The sequence below is a fragment of the Pieris napi genome, chromosome 21 (genome assembly GCF_905475465.1).
Source record: "Pieris napi chromosome 21, ilPieNapi1.2, whole genome shotgun sequence".
Classification (NCBI taxonomy): domain Eukaryota; kingdom Metazoa; phylum Arthropoda; class Insecta; order Lepidoptera; family Pieridae; genus Pieris; species Pieris napi.
In genome coordinates this window covers 9453619-9468413 of record NC_062254.1, presented here as the reverse complement: position 1 = coordinate 9468413, position 14795 = coordinate 9453619, and the positions used below count along the sequence as shown (strand labels likewise).

General features: G+C 37.2%; 1 protein-coding gene across 2 annotated transcripts; it reads left to right on the top strand.

Moving 5' to 3' along the window:
• Positions 1-214: 214 nt before the first annotated feature.
• On the top strand, positions 215-8467 carry LOC125060402 (IgA FC receptor-like). Of its 2 annotated transcripts, none has more exons than XR_007118853.1 (5): positions 215-295; positions 7120-7158; positions 7689-7772; positions 7866-8126; positions 8220-8467. XR_007118853.1 is itself a non-coding variant. In XM_047665290.1 (5 exons), exons 1-5 carry the CDS (start codon positions 251-253, stop codon positions 8397-8399), a joined length of 432 nt encoding a protein of 143 aa, XP_047521246.1. In that variant the 5' UTR covers positions 221-250; the 3' UTR covers positions 8400-8467. The 2 variants fall into 2 exon arrangements, 1 of the variants encoding a protein (XP_047521246.1); XM_047665290.1 differs by having other exon boundaries at positions 221-295; positions 7866-7949.
• The last annotated feature ends 6328 nt before the right edge of the window (positions 8468-14795 follow it).

Here is a 14795-nt window from a genome sequence, read left to right as displayed (position 1 = left end):
TACTTGTTTAAATCAGTCAGTCCCCAGTCTATCCATTATCGCACAAATAATTATAGTAATAGTTACTAATTATTAAAGAAATCCGGGTAGCATAACTTAGTAAGATATAGTATCAATTAATTAAAAATTAAAAACAATTGTTTCTAAGCAAATTAAGTACAAAAAATGCAAAGAAATGGTATAAAAGACGCGAGCGTTTTATGAAATTATTCACAGTCAGTTTCTGTATCTTCGAAGAAAACCAATTAACATGAGGGCTGCTACCATCATCATTTTGGCTGTTTGCCTCTTTAGTGTGAGTATATTTTAAGTCGCCTCTAGCCTCAGAACATTTTTCCGGCTTCTAAGGTTTTTTTATATAATATTTTATCTATCTAATATATAAAATTCTCGTGTCACAGTTTTCGTTGCCATACTACTCCGAAACGGCTCGACCGATTCTCATGAAATTTTGTGTACCTATTGGGTATGTCTGAGAATCGGACAACATCTATTTTTCATCCCCCTAAATGTTAAGGGTAGTCCACCCCTAAATATTTTTTTTTTATTTTTAAATATTTTTTTCTGTTTTTTTTTTTTTTGATACAGCATTAAAAAATACATACAGCCCCTAACTTTCACCCCTCTACGATCAACCCCTATTTTTTATTATAAATGATATACATGGCAAAACGACGTTTGCCCGGTGGTTGCGCCGGATTGTTATTTTTATAATAATTTTGATTTTTAAATAATGATTGCTCAATACATATACCCATCCTAATAATTCCTAGACGCATCTCTCATCACCCACCTATTTTGTCCCAATCCTATGACGGTACTAGTTCCGGAACGGGCTATAGGTGGCGCGCACGTCGATGAGTCTCTAATAAGAATTAATTAGTGACAATTTTGATGACCCGCGTTATGGTTGATTATTCGCCGCACGCTCGCAACGCTTCCTTTTTCTTTTAAACATTTACTTTTTTATTATAAACTTTAACTATACTTAAATTCAATTAACTTTAACTTGATTAAGTATAATTTGTGAAAGTGATTGTTCATTGGTGTACAACAAAGGAAAGAAGCCACTAGAAGAAGCCACGAGGTTGAAGGTACTGTGCCGACATCCTTTCTTTCTTTTTCCCATTGTCCATTATTGAGCAATCATATTAGGTATCAATAAGAAAAAATACAGTCCACTATATAACCAATTCAAATATTTAGCTTATAGGTATAAAGTTTTATAAAGTAACATCCCGCGCCTCCATTAAAAGTTGGTCCAAACGAGCCGAGATATATTTCTTAGCTTATAGTTTTTACCTACGCTCCGCTTATTTTCGCTTAGTATAATAATTTAGCTAAGCAATTGTAATGTTATGCTTATAACATTTCGATCATTACTTGCATCGCTTTGTTAAACGTACGCGTGACCTTGGCATAGTTTGTCGGTCACTGCAACATATTTGCACTTCAGTAAACTTTATACCTAATTATTCTTAATTGCTTTTCTATTCTATTATATTGAATAACTATAATTTTACCGCTATTTTAAATTAAAAATGCCGAAGAGTGATAAGCTTTCGGAATCTACAGACCTAGCTGTAGATATACAACTCGTATTATTAGAACAAAAACGGAATACAATATTCATCTATTTACAAGAGGTATTTGACCTATCTAAAGATGCGGATTGTGACCCTTTGATGAGGGAAAACTTTCTCGACGCGAGTAGTAATATTGAAACGTTACGCTCAGACTTTATTAAAATCTTAGATGATTATAATAATCGCTTGTTATCTTTAAATCCTAAGGCGACACCGGAATTTAAAAGTTTAATTGCATTCGAGCGGCTTTACAGCCGCGTGAAGAGCTTAGTTTCACGGTACAGCTGTAGTGCAAATAAAACTGATAAGGATACGCCGCGGAGGCTTAAGCCCTATTTGCCTCCGATTGACGGTAGTACCGCTAATAAAGGGCGAACTTCGGTGATACCCACGCAACCCCATGACGTCACATTGTGTTCCTTATCTAATTGTAATGCTTCCCGCACACCTACTACGGTGTTACTCGCTACCGCACGCGTTGTTGTTTTCGATACGCAAGGTAGGGAACACAACGTGCGCGCTTTATTGGACAGTGCCTCGCAAAGTAATTTCGCCAGTCGCAGCTTATGCCAGCGGTTGGGTTTAGAGACAAACCAGAAACCCTCATGTTCAGTGGTTAAAGGGATTGGAGGCACTACTAAGCCAATTCTAAGTTCGGTTTCGGTGAAATTCTTTTCCCGCTTTGATCTCAGTGTGTGTTTTAGCATGGACTCCCTCGTAGTCGACAAGGTCACGGAGCGCTTGCCCACTGTGTCTGTGGATATTTCGTCGTTGACCAATTTTAATAATTTACCTTTAGCTGACGATACCTACGCTGCCCCTGGAGATATTGATTTGTTGATTCGAGCATCAATCTTTCCTCACCTTCTCTTATCTCGTAAAGTTCAAGGTCAGTCTGATTGTCTCTCACCGCTCGCTTTAGAGACCGTGTTAGGTTATGTTATTGTCGGCTCTGCTCCTGCTCTAGTTGATAATCACGCGTCTGTCTCATATTGTTGTGCTACAGACCCGCTTGACGCTGCTGTACGTAAATTCTGGCAGATAGAAGAAGTAAGCGCCCCGCAACTATTGAGTCCAGATGATAAGGCATGTGAAGATATCTATAGCAGCACGACTACCCGTGATACGGATGGTCGATACATGGTCGCGCTTCCATTTAAAGGGGATGTATTTTCATTAGGTGATTCGTTTAAGAAATCTAAAAATCGCTTTCTTTGTTTAGAACGTAAAATGCAGGCATCACCTAAATTAAAGGAGGCGTATGATAACGTGATTAGTGAATATTTAAATAAGGGTTATATTTCTCCCGCTCCTCTAGACACTGAAGAAACTCGGAATTTACCCTCATATACAATACCTCACCATGGTATAATAAGAGAAGATAAACTTACTTCTAAATTACGCATCGTCCTGGACGGTAGTTCAAAGTCCAGTTCCAAAATCTCGCTTAATGACATTTTATATAATGGGCAAAATCTGCAAGGAAACTTATTTCATATTATTGTTAATTTTCGCTTATTTCGTATCGCTCTCTCCGCTGACATTCGTCAAATGTTTCTTTGCATTGGAGTTCGGCCATGTGACCGAAGGTTCCAACGCATTCTGTATCGCTTTTCGCCGCAAGAACCCTTGAAGGTTTATGAATTTAACCGCGTTTGTTTCGGACTGAAGTCTAGCCCGTTTCACGCTCTTCGTACCATAAAGCAACTAGTTTTGGATGAAGGTGCTTCTTATCCGCGAGCACAGCAAACAGTCAACACTGGTTTGTATATGGATGATTTTGTCTACAGCATTGACAACGAAGATGAGGCTATTTCCACCGCTGCAGAAGTAATCGCTTTGATGAAAGCCGGACAATTTGATCTTGTTAAATGGACAAGCAATTCACAAAGAGTCTTGGATTCTATTACGCCGTCGCATCGTCTCTCTGCTGTAAAGGAGTTTGATGACTCTGATTCGCATAAGGTACTAGGACTATGCTGGTCACCCGCAACAGATAATTTTAGTCTTAAAATCTGTACAACCGCTGAATCATGTACAAAGCGTACTATTCTGTCGTGTGTCGCTAGGATATGGGACGTCATGGGATTTGTTGCACCAGTGGTCTTATACGCAAAACTTCTCATAAAACAACTTTGGTTGTGTGAATGTGATTGGGATGATATACCACCCGACCACATCATTCAACAGTGGTCCCGTTTTAAGGAGGAACTTCCTCTTCTTGGAAAAATTAAAATTCCACGACATGTTGGCATCGCGTCCGGTGATGTTGTAACCGTTGTGGGCTTCGCGGACGCAAGTGAAAGGGCCTACGGAGGAGTTGTGTACTTTCATGTAAGAGACAGTCAAGGTCTTCGCAAAAACTCATTTAGTCTGATAAGCGCTAAATCTAAAGTGTCACCTCGTAAGGTGGTTTCGCTAGCACGTCTCGAGCTTTGTGCAATATTAGTCTTAAGCAACTTAATTGCTAATGTAATTAATGCTTGTAACAATCGCATTAATATAGACCGTGTTTTCGCATTCTCAGACTCGACTGTAGCTCTTTGTTGGGTGCATTCTTCGCCCCATCGTTGGGATACTTTCGTTGCTAATAGAGTCTCTAAGATTCAGAATGAATTTCCACCGCAAACATTTTATCACATCGCTGGCCATGAAAACCCCGCTGATTGTTTATCTCGTGGCCTTAGTCCCGCACAAATCATTGATCATCCGCTTTGGTTCTGCGGTCCTCAATGGATTCTATCAGATCCAAGTTTTTGGCCTGTTACGGATTTTAATCCATCTACTGTGTCTCAGCCTCCAGAAGTAAAGAAGCATGTAACTCTTTTCACTGCTGAAGACTGTGAAAAGGTTGAGAAAAGTTTTTTAATTACGCTTGCAAATCGTTTTTCATCTTGGTCAAAGCTTTTACGCATTGTCGTTTATATCTGTCGTTTTGTTAAATTATTGCCTCGGCGTAGTACTATAATCGCAGCGGATTTAGATTACGCTGAGAATTTAATATTGAGTGACCTTCAACGGTCCCACTTCTTCAACGAATTCGCTAGCTTACGTACAGGCAAGCGATGTACCCCTGCTTTTCAGCGCCTCAAGCCATTCCTTCAGAACAAACTTCTTAGAGTCGGAGGACGGTTGAGTAACGCCGATATAAAATTTGATAGTAAGCATCCACTCATACTTCCTCGGAAAGGTCATATTTTGAATCTTATAGTGGATTACTATCACAAATTGAATTGCCATGCAGGTCCGGAGCTATTGATGTCCATACTGCGTCAAAAATATTGGATTTTGTCCGCTCGAAATTTAATTCGAAGCCGGGTTCACAAATGTTTACCCTGTTTTCGACTCCGCGCTAAACCAAATTTTCCTGAAATGGCCGATCATCGCTCCTGCCGAGTTACACCAGTCGCTAAACCCTTCGTACATACTGGCACTGATTACGCGGGTCCCTTTAAAGTGAGTAGTTCGCGTGGACGCGGAATTCGATCGTTCAAGGCATACGTATGTCTTTTTGTGTGCTTAACCACCCGCGCTGTTCACATAGAAGTTGCAGGTGATTTGAGCACAGCTAGCTTCCTTGGAGCTTTTAAGCGTTTTCTATCACGCCGTGGTCCCGTGGCTCGCGTGTACTCAGATAACGGCACTAATTACGTAGGCGCAAAGCGCACGCTTTCGGAGTTACACGACTTCTTAGTTTCAAAACACTTTAACTCTGAGTTTGGTCACGTATTAGCTGAAACTCGCATTGATTGGTCATTAAATACTCCTGCTGCTAGTCATTTTGGTGGCAATTGGGAGACCAATATTAAAAGCCTTAAAACTCATTTATACCGGGTGATAGGTGATCAAATTCTAACTTTCGAGGAGTTCAGCACTGTACTTGCACAGATCGAGGCAGTGATGAACTCGCGGCCACTGTGTCGCACGCTATCCAATGATCCATCGGAACCTCTCGCGTTAACACCCGCTCACTTTTTAAACTTAACACCGCTAAAGTATCTACCAGCTAGAGAAATCGAAGAAGATAGATTACATTTGCTTTCGCGTCATGAGTTAGTTGACAAGCTAGTGCAGTCCAAATGCGGAACAAGTGGAACACGCCAGCTAAGCCAATTTCTAACGGCGATGTTGTAATAGTTATTGTTGACAATGCACCGCCGCTCCACTGGCCGTTAGGAATAGTGGAGGAAGTTTTCCCTGGTTCAAACGGTGTTATACGTGTGGTCCGCGTTCGCACGGCGTCAGGTACCTATCTACGTCCTGTAGTACGTCTCTGTCCCCTACCTAGCGAATAGTTACATTTGTATAGGTCATTGGTTAGGTTAGTTAGTTTACATTTGTATAAGTCGTTAGTTAAGTTAGTTACTTTAATAAACTTTTCTTTAGATCGCTTTTCATATCGCTATTCATTTACTTTCTAGTTTTTCTTGAAGGCAACCCTTCAAACCCGGGGGAATGGTTGCGCCGGATTGTTATTTTTATAATAATTTTGATTTTTAAATAATGATTGCTCAATACATATACCCATCCTAATAATTCCTAGACGCATCTCTCATCACCCACCTATTTTGTCCCAATCCTATGACGGTACTAGTTCCGGAACGGGCTATAGGTGGCGCGCACGTCGATGAGTCTCTAATAAGAATTAATTAGTGACAATTTTGATGACCCGCGTTATGGTTGATTATTCGCCGCACGCTCGCAACGCTTCCTTTTTCTTTTAAACATTTACTTTTTTATTATAAACTTTAACTATACTTAAATTCAATTAACTTTAACTTGATTAAGTATAATTTGTGAAAGTGATTGTTCATTGGTGTACAACAAAGGAAAGAAGCCACTAGAAGAAGCCACGAGGTTGAAGGTACTGTGCCGACATCCTTTCTTTCTTTTTCCCATTGTCCATTATTGAGCAATCATATTAGGTATCAATAAGAAAAAATACAGTCCACTATATAACCAATTCAAATATTTAGCTTATAGGTATAAAGTTTTATAAAGTAACATCCCGCGCCTCCACCCGGTGAGCTGGTATATATATATTATTTATGCTAATCTCTTCAGATCTCAATCCTAATCTCCTTAGTCAATGTCCTTAGTACGTGCATACGCAGACGACGTCCAGCTAATAAGCACAGAAAACACTAAAACACTCAAACATGTAACCAACTCAGCATTGGGGACATTTCAACCGTGGGGACACAGCGTCAAGCTCCGCTGTGGTCCAGAAAACACAGAGTCCTATCGCGTTCCCCAAACCTGCGACCCTCAGTCGAATAGTTTTTGCTGGCGTTCTACTCAACTTCAGCAATTCTATTAAATATTTACGATTAGATAAAACTTGTATCGTATCAATATATTAGATCTATCTAAGAACTTTCGTCTATGTGACAAATTACAAAGATGCAAGGAATGAAGAAGGTACTTCCACTTCTTCCTTGTATCTTTACCCTTTTGTGAATCATTTTTGTTTAGCTTGAATAGCAAAGCAAAAAAGAAATCTATTGTTCGTAACCAACAAATTATGTTACAGGTTGCTTTCGCAATTAATGACGGTCATCTCCATTTACCGGTGAGTTCAAATTCCAATTAAAAATTACATCGGCATAACATTGTAAACAATTATTTTATTTTTTTTAAATTGAATTTTTTCCACTTAGTGAAACCCTCTTGACTGCACTAGAGGGTGAGAATGTATAATGAATGATAAAATGATAGCCAATTTCGTTTGATTATAAGTAGGCAACAGAACATCTTATATGCGCGATTATCGAAGTTTTTCCATTAAACCAATTACTTCATTATACATTTCAATTTACTATAATTAATTAATTGCCTCATCTAAACCGTATCAGTAGATAAATCGTAGACATACATGTACTCGTATTTATAAAAGAAAAAGTGTACCATTTTTTTTTAAATTTGGCCACGCATTTGTGAGTATCCTGGTAGTATGCATCATAGTCTTAAACTAGGTGAGCTTCCTGCCTATTTGCTAATAGGCAGTATCTGTTATATAAGACAAGTGAGATATTGTACGTAGAAAGAACAATTTTAAATAAACATACAAAAAACACCCTTAACATTTTATTTTTCTTTTAGTTTCCTTCAACTGCTGCTGAAGGCGAACAATCAGAAGACTCCAATGTTTCCAGGACGGCTCCCAGAAGACCCTGGAAACCCAAGGTCCCCAAAGTTCCTAAAGTACCCAAGGTCCCTCAAGAACACACGGCACCTAAACATACAAAAAACACCCTTAACATTTTATTTTTCTTTTAGAGTCCTTCAACTGCTGCTGAAGGCGAACAATCAGAAGACTCCAATGTTTCCAGGACGGCTCCCAGAAGTCCCTGGAAACCCAAGGTCCCCAAAGTTCCTAAAGTACCCAAGGTCCCTCAAGAACACACGGCACCTAAACATACAAAAAACACCCTTAACATTTTATTTTTCTTTTAGAGTCCTTCAACTGCTGCTGAAGGCGAACAATCAGAAGACTCCAATGTTTCGAGGACGGCTCCCAGAAGTCCCTGGAAACCCAAGGTCCCCAAAGTTCCTAAAGTACCCAAGGTCCCTCAAGAACACACGGCACCTAAACATACAAAAAACACCCTTAACATTTTATTTTTCTTTTAGAGTCCTTCAACTGCTGCTGAAGGCGAACAATCAGAAGACTCCAATGTTTCCAGGAGGGGTCCCAGAAGACCCAGGAAACCCAAGGTCCCCAAAGTTCCTAAAGTACCCAAGGTCCCCAAAGTTCCTAAAGTACCCAAGGTCCCTCAAGAACACACGGCACCTAAAAGTGTTTGGGGCTAAGAGTAATACGTTAGTCAAAAATTAAACTATAAAATGTAAATCGTAAAATAAATAATATGTATTTTGAATATGTAATTTATTTTTTACCCCAGAAATCATTTTTTAAATTATATACTAGCGGGACACGTATGTTCAAAGTTATGTTTTTAACGCATAGGCCTTAGACCTGATGTTAACCTTATCACTTAGTTTTTTAATTTGCCTGACGAATGAAAATTAAAAAAAACTCAAGTATTTTTCCAAAACAGTGGTGTAGACAAAAAGTTAGCTGAAATGGAAGAAAGGGCAGGACAAAGAATATTAAATTAAGAGAAAAAAAATAAGAGCAAATGTGTTCCGTAGGTTTATCGTCATCTCTTACTACTTAAGATTCCACAAACGCAAGGACATTTCGGTTCACTTACGATCTTTGATGAAAGCCCTGAACATGAACCCTTGCCCTCAACCTCTCAAATAGTAAGTCCAGAAACTACTACAAAAGGAGGAAGGAAAGTTTTTATCACGCCTAAATTAATAGATTTCAATTAGGCATCAGGATTTCAGTTTTTTAAAACTTTAGATAAAAGCGAAAACATACAGCGGCTTCTATTATATAAAATCAGGTTTTCTTCAGGACTTGTTTGGAAAACTTAATCTATATATATAAAAATGAAACCCGTTTTCCGTTGTCACGACATAACATGAAAACGGCTTGACCGATTTGTCTGATTTTTTTTATATAATATACCTTGAAGTACGAGGATGGTTCTTACGGAGAGAAAAATTTAAAAAAATTGAGTGAAAAAGTCTAAAAACAACACTTTTCTATATTCCCATACAAAATATTCGTAATAATATTTAAAGGCAATTTGAACTTTAATACCATATCATAAAGTTCAAATGTTAGTGGAGATGTTCCGGGTAGGTAAATTTTTATTTTTTGACATAATGTATTTGTTGTATTATCAACTTTCTTTTTTATATCTTACTAGCTAGACCGGTGTCCCGAATAGCAGAATAAGTATTTAAAAAAAATAAAGAATCGACTGTTAGGCGGTACGATATTCGCCAGGCCAGCTAGTTATTAATAAATACGTATTTGGTACTCAAGGGAAGAACGAACATGTTTCGTTCGAATATGATACGAGTTCTATACAAATTGTATAAAGAGATATTAAACACTAAAATTATCGTATAGTCGATAAATATTTGAAGAAACTACGGTAATGTTTCAAAAATATTTGAAAAGGCCTCTGTTTCACAACGCAGACATACTTTTACCCTGATTCACTGATTCCCCTTATGTGCCTCACAATTGTTCTTTCTCTGGAAAGAGCAACTGATTGAAGACAGCAGATTTTTAAATCATAAAAAAAAACTTCAAAAGTCAGACCCCTGGTTGTCTGCCTCTGACTCTAATTTTTTGTGTTTACAGGATGACTATGATCATCAGCCCCAAAGGCAGACATGTGCACATAATATCACCCACCTTTTTTTAATGGTGGCTGTACACACTCGTCGAGACACCCCGAGACAGGCCGAGTGCGAGAGTGTACAGTAGAGCTCTCGTCTCGCCTCGCTTCCTCGCAGTTGGTCTCGCCTCTTTCGGTCGCCTGTCGGTTTTTTGCGCACGAGTCAAAGGGTCTCGCGAGTAAAACGAGAGCGACCTGTACACACTCGTTCAATCATTAAATTTTGGATAATATCAAAACTTTATGATCCTAATTACCAATTTCTGTTGCGGTGTATAGTGACCATCTTCTTCTTCGCCATGGCTTCGTATTTTTTTTAATGGTTAACGTGAAGAAAATTATAATAACTCATTGCACAAAGACAAACAGCAGCAGCGGTTGCCACGTCCATTATCAACGGTGTTTTAAATACAATTAACGTAACGAGTGTGTACAGGCTGCGCTCTTCTCTCGGTCCTCTCGGTCGAGACTCCCGGCGAGAAGCTCTCGCCGAGTGTGTACAGCCACCATAACGTTTTTAAAACGCTGTACGAGTAAATTGATAACGCAGCTTCACCATGGTGGCAGACGAGGTCCTTCATGTTCCTTAGGGTATAATTATCTTATAATAGTCTGCCATGTGTGCTGATCATATAGAAATTTTACTCGCCAGCTCACTAATTATTATACTCTATTGTAACTGGTGGCATTTAATTTGTACCTAACGTAATAAGCTTACAAAAATCTTGTCCGTTTCTTAGATTCGAACAAAATATTACATTCGCCTACGTTTCATTATTTGGAGTTATTTTTTTTTATTTATTAAAGTTCACCACAACAACAAACTATATTTTCTAAAATATATGACAACTAGCAGACCGGCCTAGCGTTGCGGTGGCTAAGGTTTTTGTTATATTACATAGTAGCAAGGGAAACGGTAGGAGAACACCAGTCATGGGGACCACCATGCTTTTTTGGAGGTTATGCCATTAAATTGTAGCTTATGTGAAACGTTGGTACTTTCAACACAGCGCCATCTGTTATAATTGTGACTATCAAATAATAAACAAATATTTTGCAATAAAATAATATTGCGGGTATAAATTAAGATGTAAGCTATCCTATCTTTTAAGTTGGATCAAACTACACACGGTGTGCAAATTTGATTGATATCGGTTCGGTAGTTTAGGAGTCCATAGCGGACAAACAACGTGACACGTAATTTATAAATATTAAGATTATGGTAAACATAAATGTTACAAAAAATAAATATTACTTGCATAAGCGGTATCAGATAAGCACTAACATCAATGCTGTTCTTAATTGATCAGCCCACTACTGAATATATCTCTATATATAGATCTGGATAAGTAGTGTTTATTCTGTTATACTCGCATATTCGAATAAGAAGTCCCAAAACTCCTAGGTTGGTTTTTGCAGACGGAAATTGGACTATTGATTTTAAACCTTGCGAATGATTAAGGGACGACAATGTTTATGAAATGGAAATGGGCTGGTCAAATAATAAGAGGCAAAGAAAAGTGGAACAAAAAGATCATATATTGGTACCCAAGAAATAAGAAAAGAAAACGAGGTAGACAGTTTCGAAGGTGGGAAGACGAAATGAAATACGTAACTGGGAAAATATGAACAAGGAAAGCTCAGAACAGAGCAGAGTGGAAAGAAATGGAGGAGGCCTTTGCCAAAGTTGGGCAAACAGATGGGTTGTCGGTGTCACCGACTTACTAGTGATAATAGTTTAAGTTTAAAATTATATAAAATTTTCTGTCTGAATAAAGGCTTTTATTATTATTATATTATTATACGAAATAAGAACGTAACACCGGCTAGAGATCTCCGATCGTACAGTGACATCATTTTAATTTTCCTAAATCAAGTTGGAAAGAAGATAGTTGAAAAGCCAACTGTACTCACCAAATGGTGGCTCTACGACTTACACGTTTAACAAAACAGCATTTAACAGTAGATAAAAGTGGCCATATTTTTTATTGCTTTGAAGCTAACTTCGCAGTTTAAATTGTGCACTGAAATATAAAAGTTTAAAGAACAAAGCCAGCGATTTAATATTCAGATGAAAATTGCAAAATAAGCCAATGTTTCTTTGTATTTTCGAGTACTAACAGCCGATATTGAAAGGTTGCTCTTCTTTTTAATCCGTTGAAAAACTGTAATCGTTGCACAAGAGACTATAAATCAATACTTGATTTCACAAACTGTTTTGCTTTTAATAATTTTCTGATATACATTATCTCTAGTTATAGATGTAATAATTAACCTAAATACAATACATTCTCTTCATGATAATGGATTTCTATAAACAAACTATAGAGTACCCATCAAAAAAGGAACAATCAGTTGCAACGGGTCTATAACTATATTGTGCTTTGGCACATCATAGTAAACTTAAGATCATGAATTTTTTTTTTAAGTTAGTCGACATCACAGGAGACCGAAGAGCTGGCAGCTACCTTGAACAAAGAATTAGTCTAGCTATTCAAAGGGGGAACGCTGCCAGTATCTTCGGAACTTTGCCTAAAGGAGGTCCTTTTAATAATATATTTTAGTTATTATATTTTAAAGTTAGTTATTGTTTTTATTGTTCTTATTTTTTGTGCATTTGTGTGTTGGAAATAAAGAAATACATATTTATTGCTTATACGTTTATTTTATTTAATGTTTTATTTTGTTCCTTTTGGAGTAGATACTCTTGTGCCGTGGAGTTCATGTACACAGGAGCGAATTAAAAACGTAAGTTGGCGCCTGGTAGTTAGTACTGGTGACTACAGAGCTGGTGGTTTCCTTGCTCAAGTATTGCAAAACAAATGTGTATTTTAGTTTCCTATTTATCAATTTTTAATTATTAATATTATTGTGACCACAGTAGTCTTAATCTACCAGTATTTAAAACCCTTGTTTTTTTTGATGGAACTAGTACATAGTAGGTTTGACTTTGGCTCAGCCCAAAGTATTATAATTTAGATGTGTTCCTTTTCCGGTAAGTTAAGTCGTCTATTTGATAAGAAAACGTTTTTGGTGGGACTGATTTCAATACACGTTTTCTAATAAGCGCGAATATGTTTGGCTCACTGAGACTGAGATTTCGTGTGGAATTCGTTCTATAAGAGTAAGATAATGATTTATTAATATATACAATCTATTCCAGGCATATCGAAATTTACTCAACCGTATTTCATGATTACAGTGCCCTTAAACTAGTTGTAAATAGTGGGACTGTTGCTTACATTTCATTACGCTAAGAAAAACAAACAAGTCAAACTCGAGTTTCAAACATGAAAATGTCCAGAAGCGTATTTTACTTAGAAATTTCTGTGAAATCTGAGCGAGCAAACACCTCAAACCATCCTAGCATAAGATTCATTTATACAATTTCATGCGTTCAAAACAGTGAAAACAACAATTTCAGTTACATAACTAACACGACAATGTTGCATTCATAACCATCATACTCAGACCCCCATATTACTCTTCAGTGCAGTGAAATCTGCGATGATGTTACTAGATAATAAAACGGGAGAGTTACATTTAAATTGGACACGTTGCCATTCTACGAACGTCGGTCTAGCCAATTAAACTATAGGAAGTTGTAATGAGATCTGCACAAAATTGAACAGTCAAAATGGCTTGTGGATAATGCAAAAAGTTTCTGACATCTTTGTTTGTGTTTAATGGAGTCCTCAGCTGGATAATTCGTCTGTTAAAGTTTTGAGAATTTTATTTAAAAATGTGTGGGATTTATTTTAAAAGTTGGACAATATGTGTATGTAATGCTGAAGTTTCTGTCTCGATGGAATGGTTTTCAGTGTCGATACTTAAGGCCCTATCCCAGCACGAATTGCTGTGTCAGTGTCTCGGGGTGGACTGCGGTACGCAGAGAGGCGCGTCGCGTCGGCCCGTAATAACAATTAGTTATGTAAAATATTAAATTAATGTAATTTTATCATTTTTTTTTCTGAAATGGATTACTTGGCTTGCGATTAAATATATCGTGTAAATTTCAAAAATATGTTCTATATACATTTTCGTCTTAAAATGAATTCAAAGTGTTAAAAATTTGCTATGTTTGGATCTTTTTTCAATCGAGCGAATTTATTTAAATCGTGTATCGATCTTTCAAAATGGATACATAAACTACTCAACTCCACCATATTTTTTTTCCATTCGCCCTACTTCAAGAAACGATGACGAAAAATGGAAAGAAACAATGTACTTTTTTGTAGTTTAGCGATAGGACAGGTCCTTAACGCTAAGAATATGAATGGGAGAAATATCTGGGTCTTAGAATAGATACATATTTAATGTGGAACTTTCATATATCACACATAATTACTAAACTAAAATCACTTATAGGCTGATTTTGGTCAATATCAACATGCATTCCGCAATCTGTACGTCATTTGATTTATAATTGTTTAGTCAAGCCACATTTCATATATCTAATTGAAATATGGGGTACAGCATGCAAAAACTAATTTCTAACATACAAACTGCAAAATAAATAAATAAAAGCACTATTTAGATAAAAAAATTTAACGCAGCCTAATAAAATCTACCAAGAAACCGAAATTATATCGAACAAACAACTATATGTTTATAGCACCCGTATCTTAATAAATAAAATTAAATACCTCCCTCCATAGTAGCTTATCATTTTAATAAAATCAAACACACCACTACTCGCAATACTCGTCGAGCGAGTTTGCTAATCTGCCGAAGCCGCGTACAAATTATTTGAAGAAGTCTGTTAAGTATGAGGGTATGCAATTATTCAATCAATTACCGTCTAAAATTCGTAATATTAGCGCATTTAACCAATTCAAAAGGGCATTATAGATACATCTCAGAATGAGCCTAGTAGACTTAAATTGGGGCGGCTGATGGCGACGTGTATCTCGTTCGTATATAGATATTAAGTTTCTCATGTAAA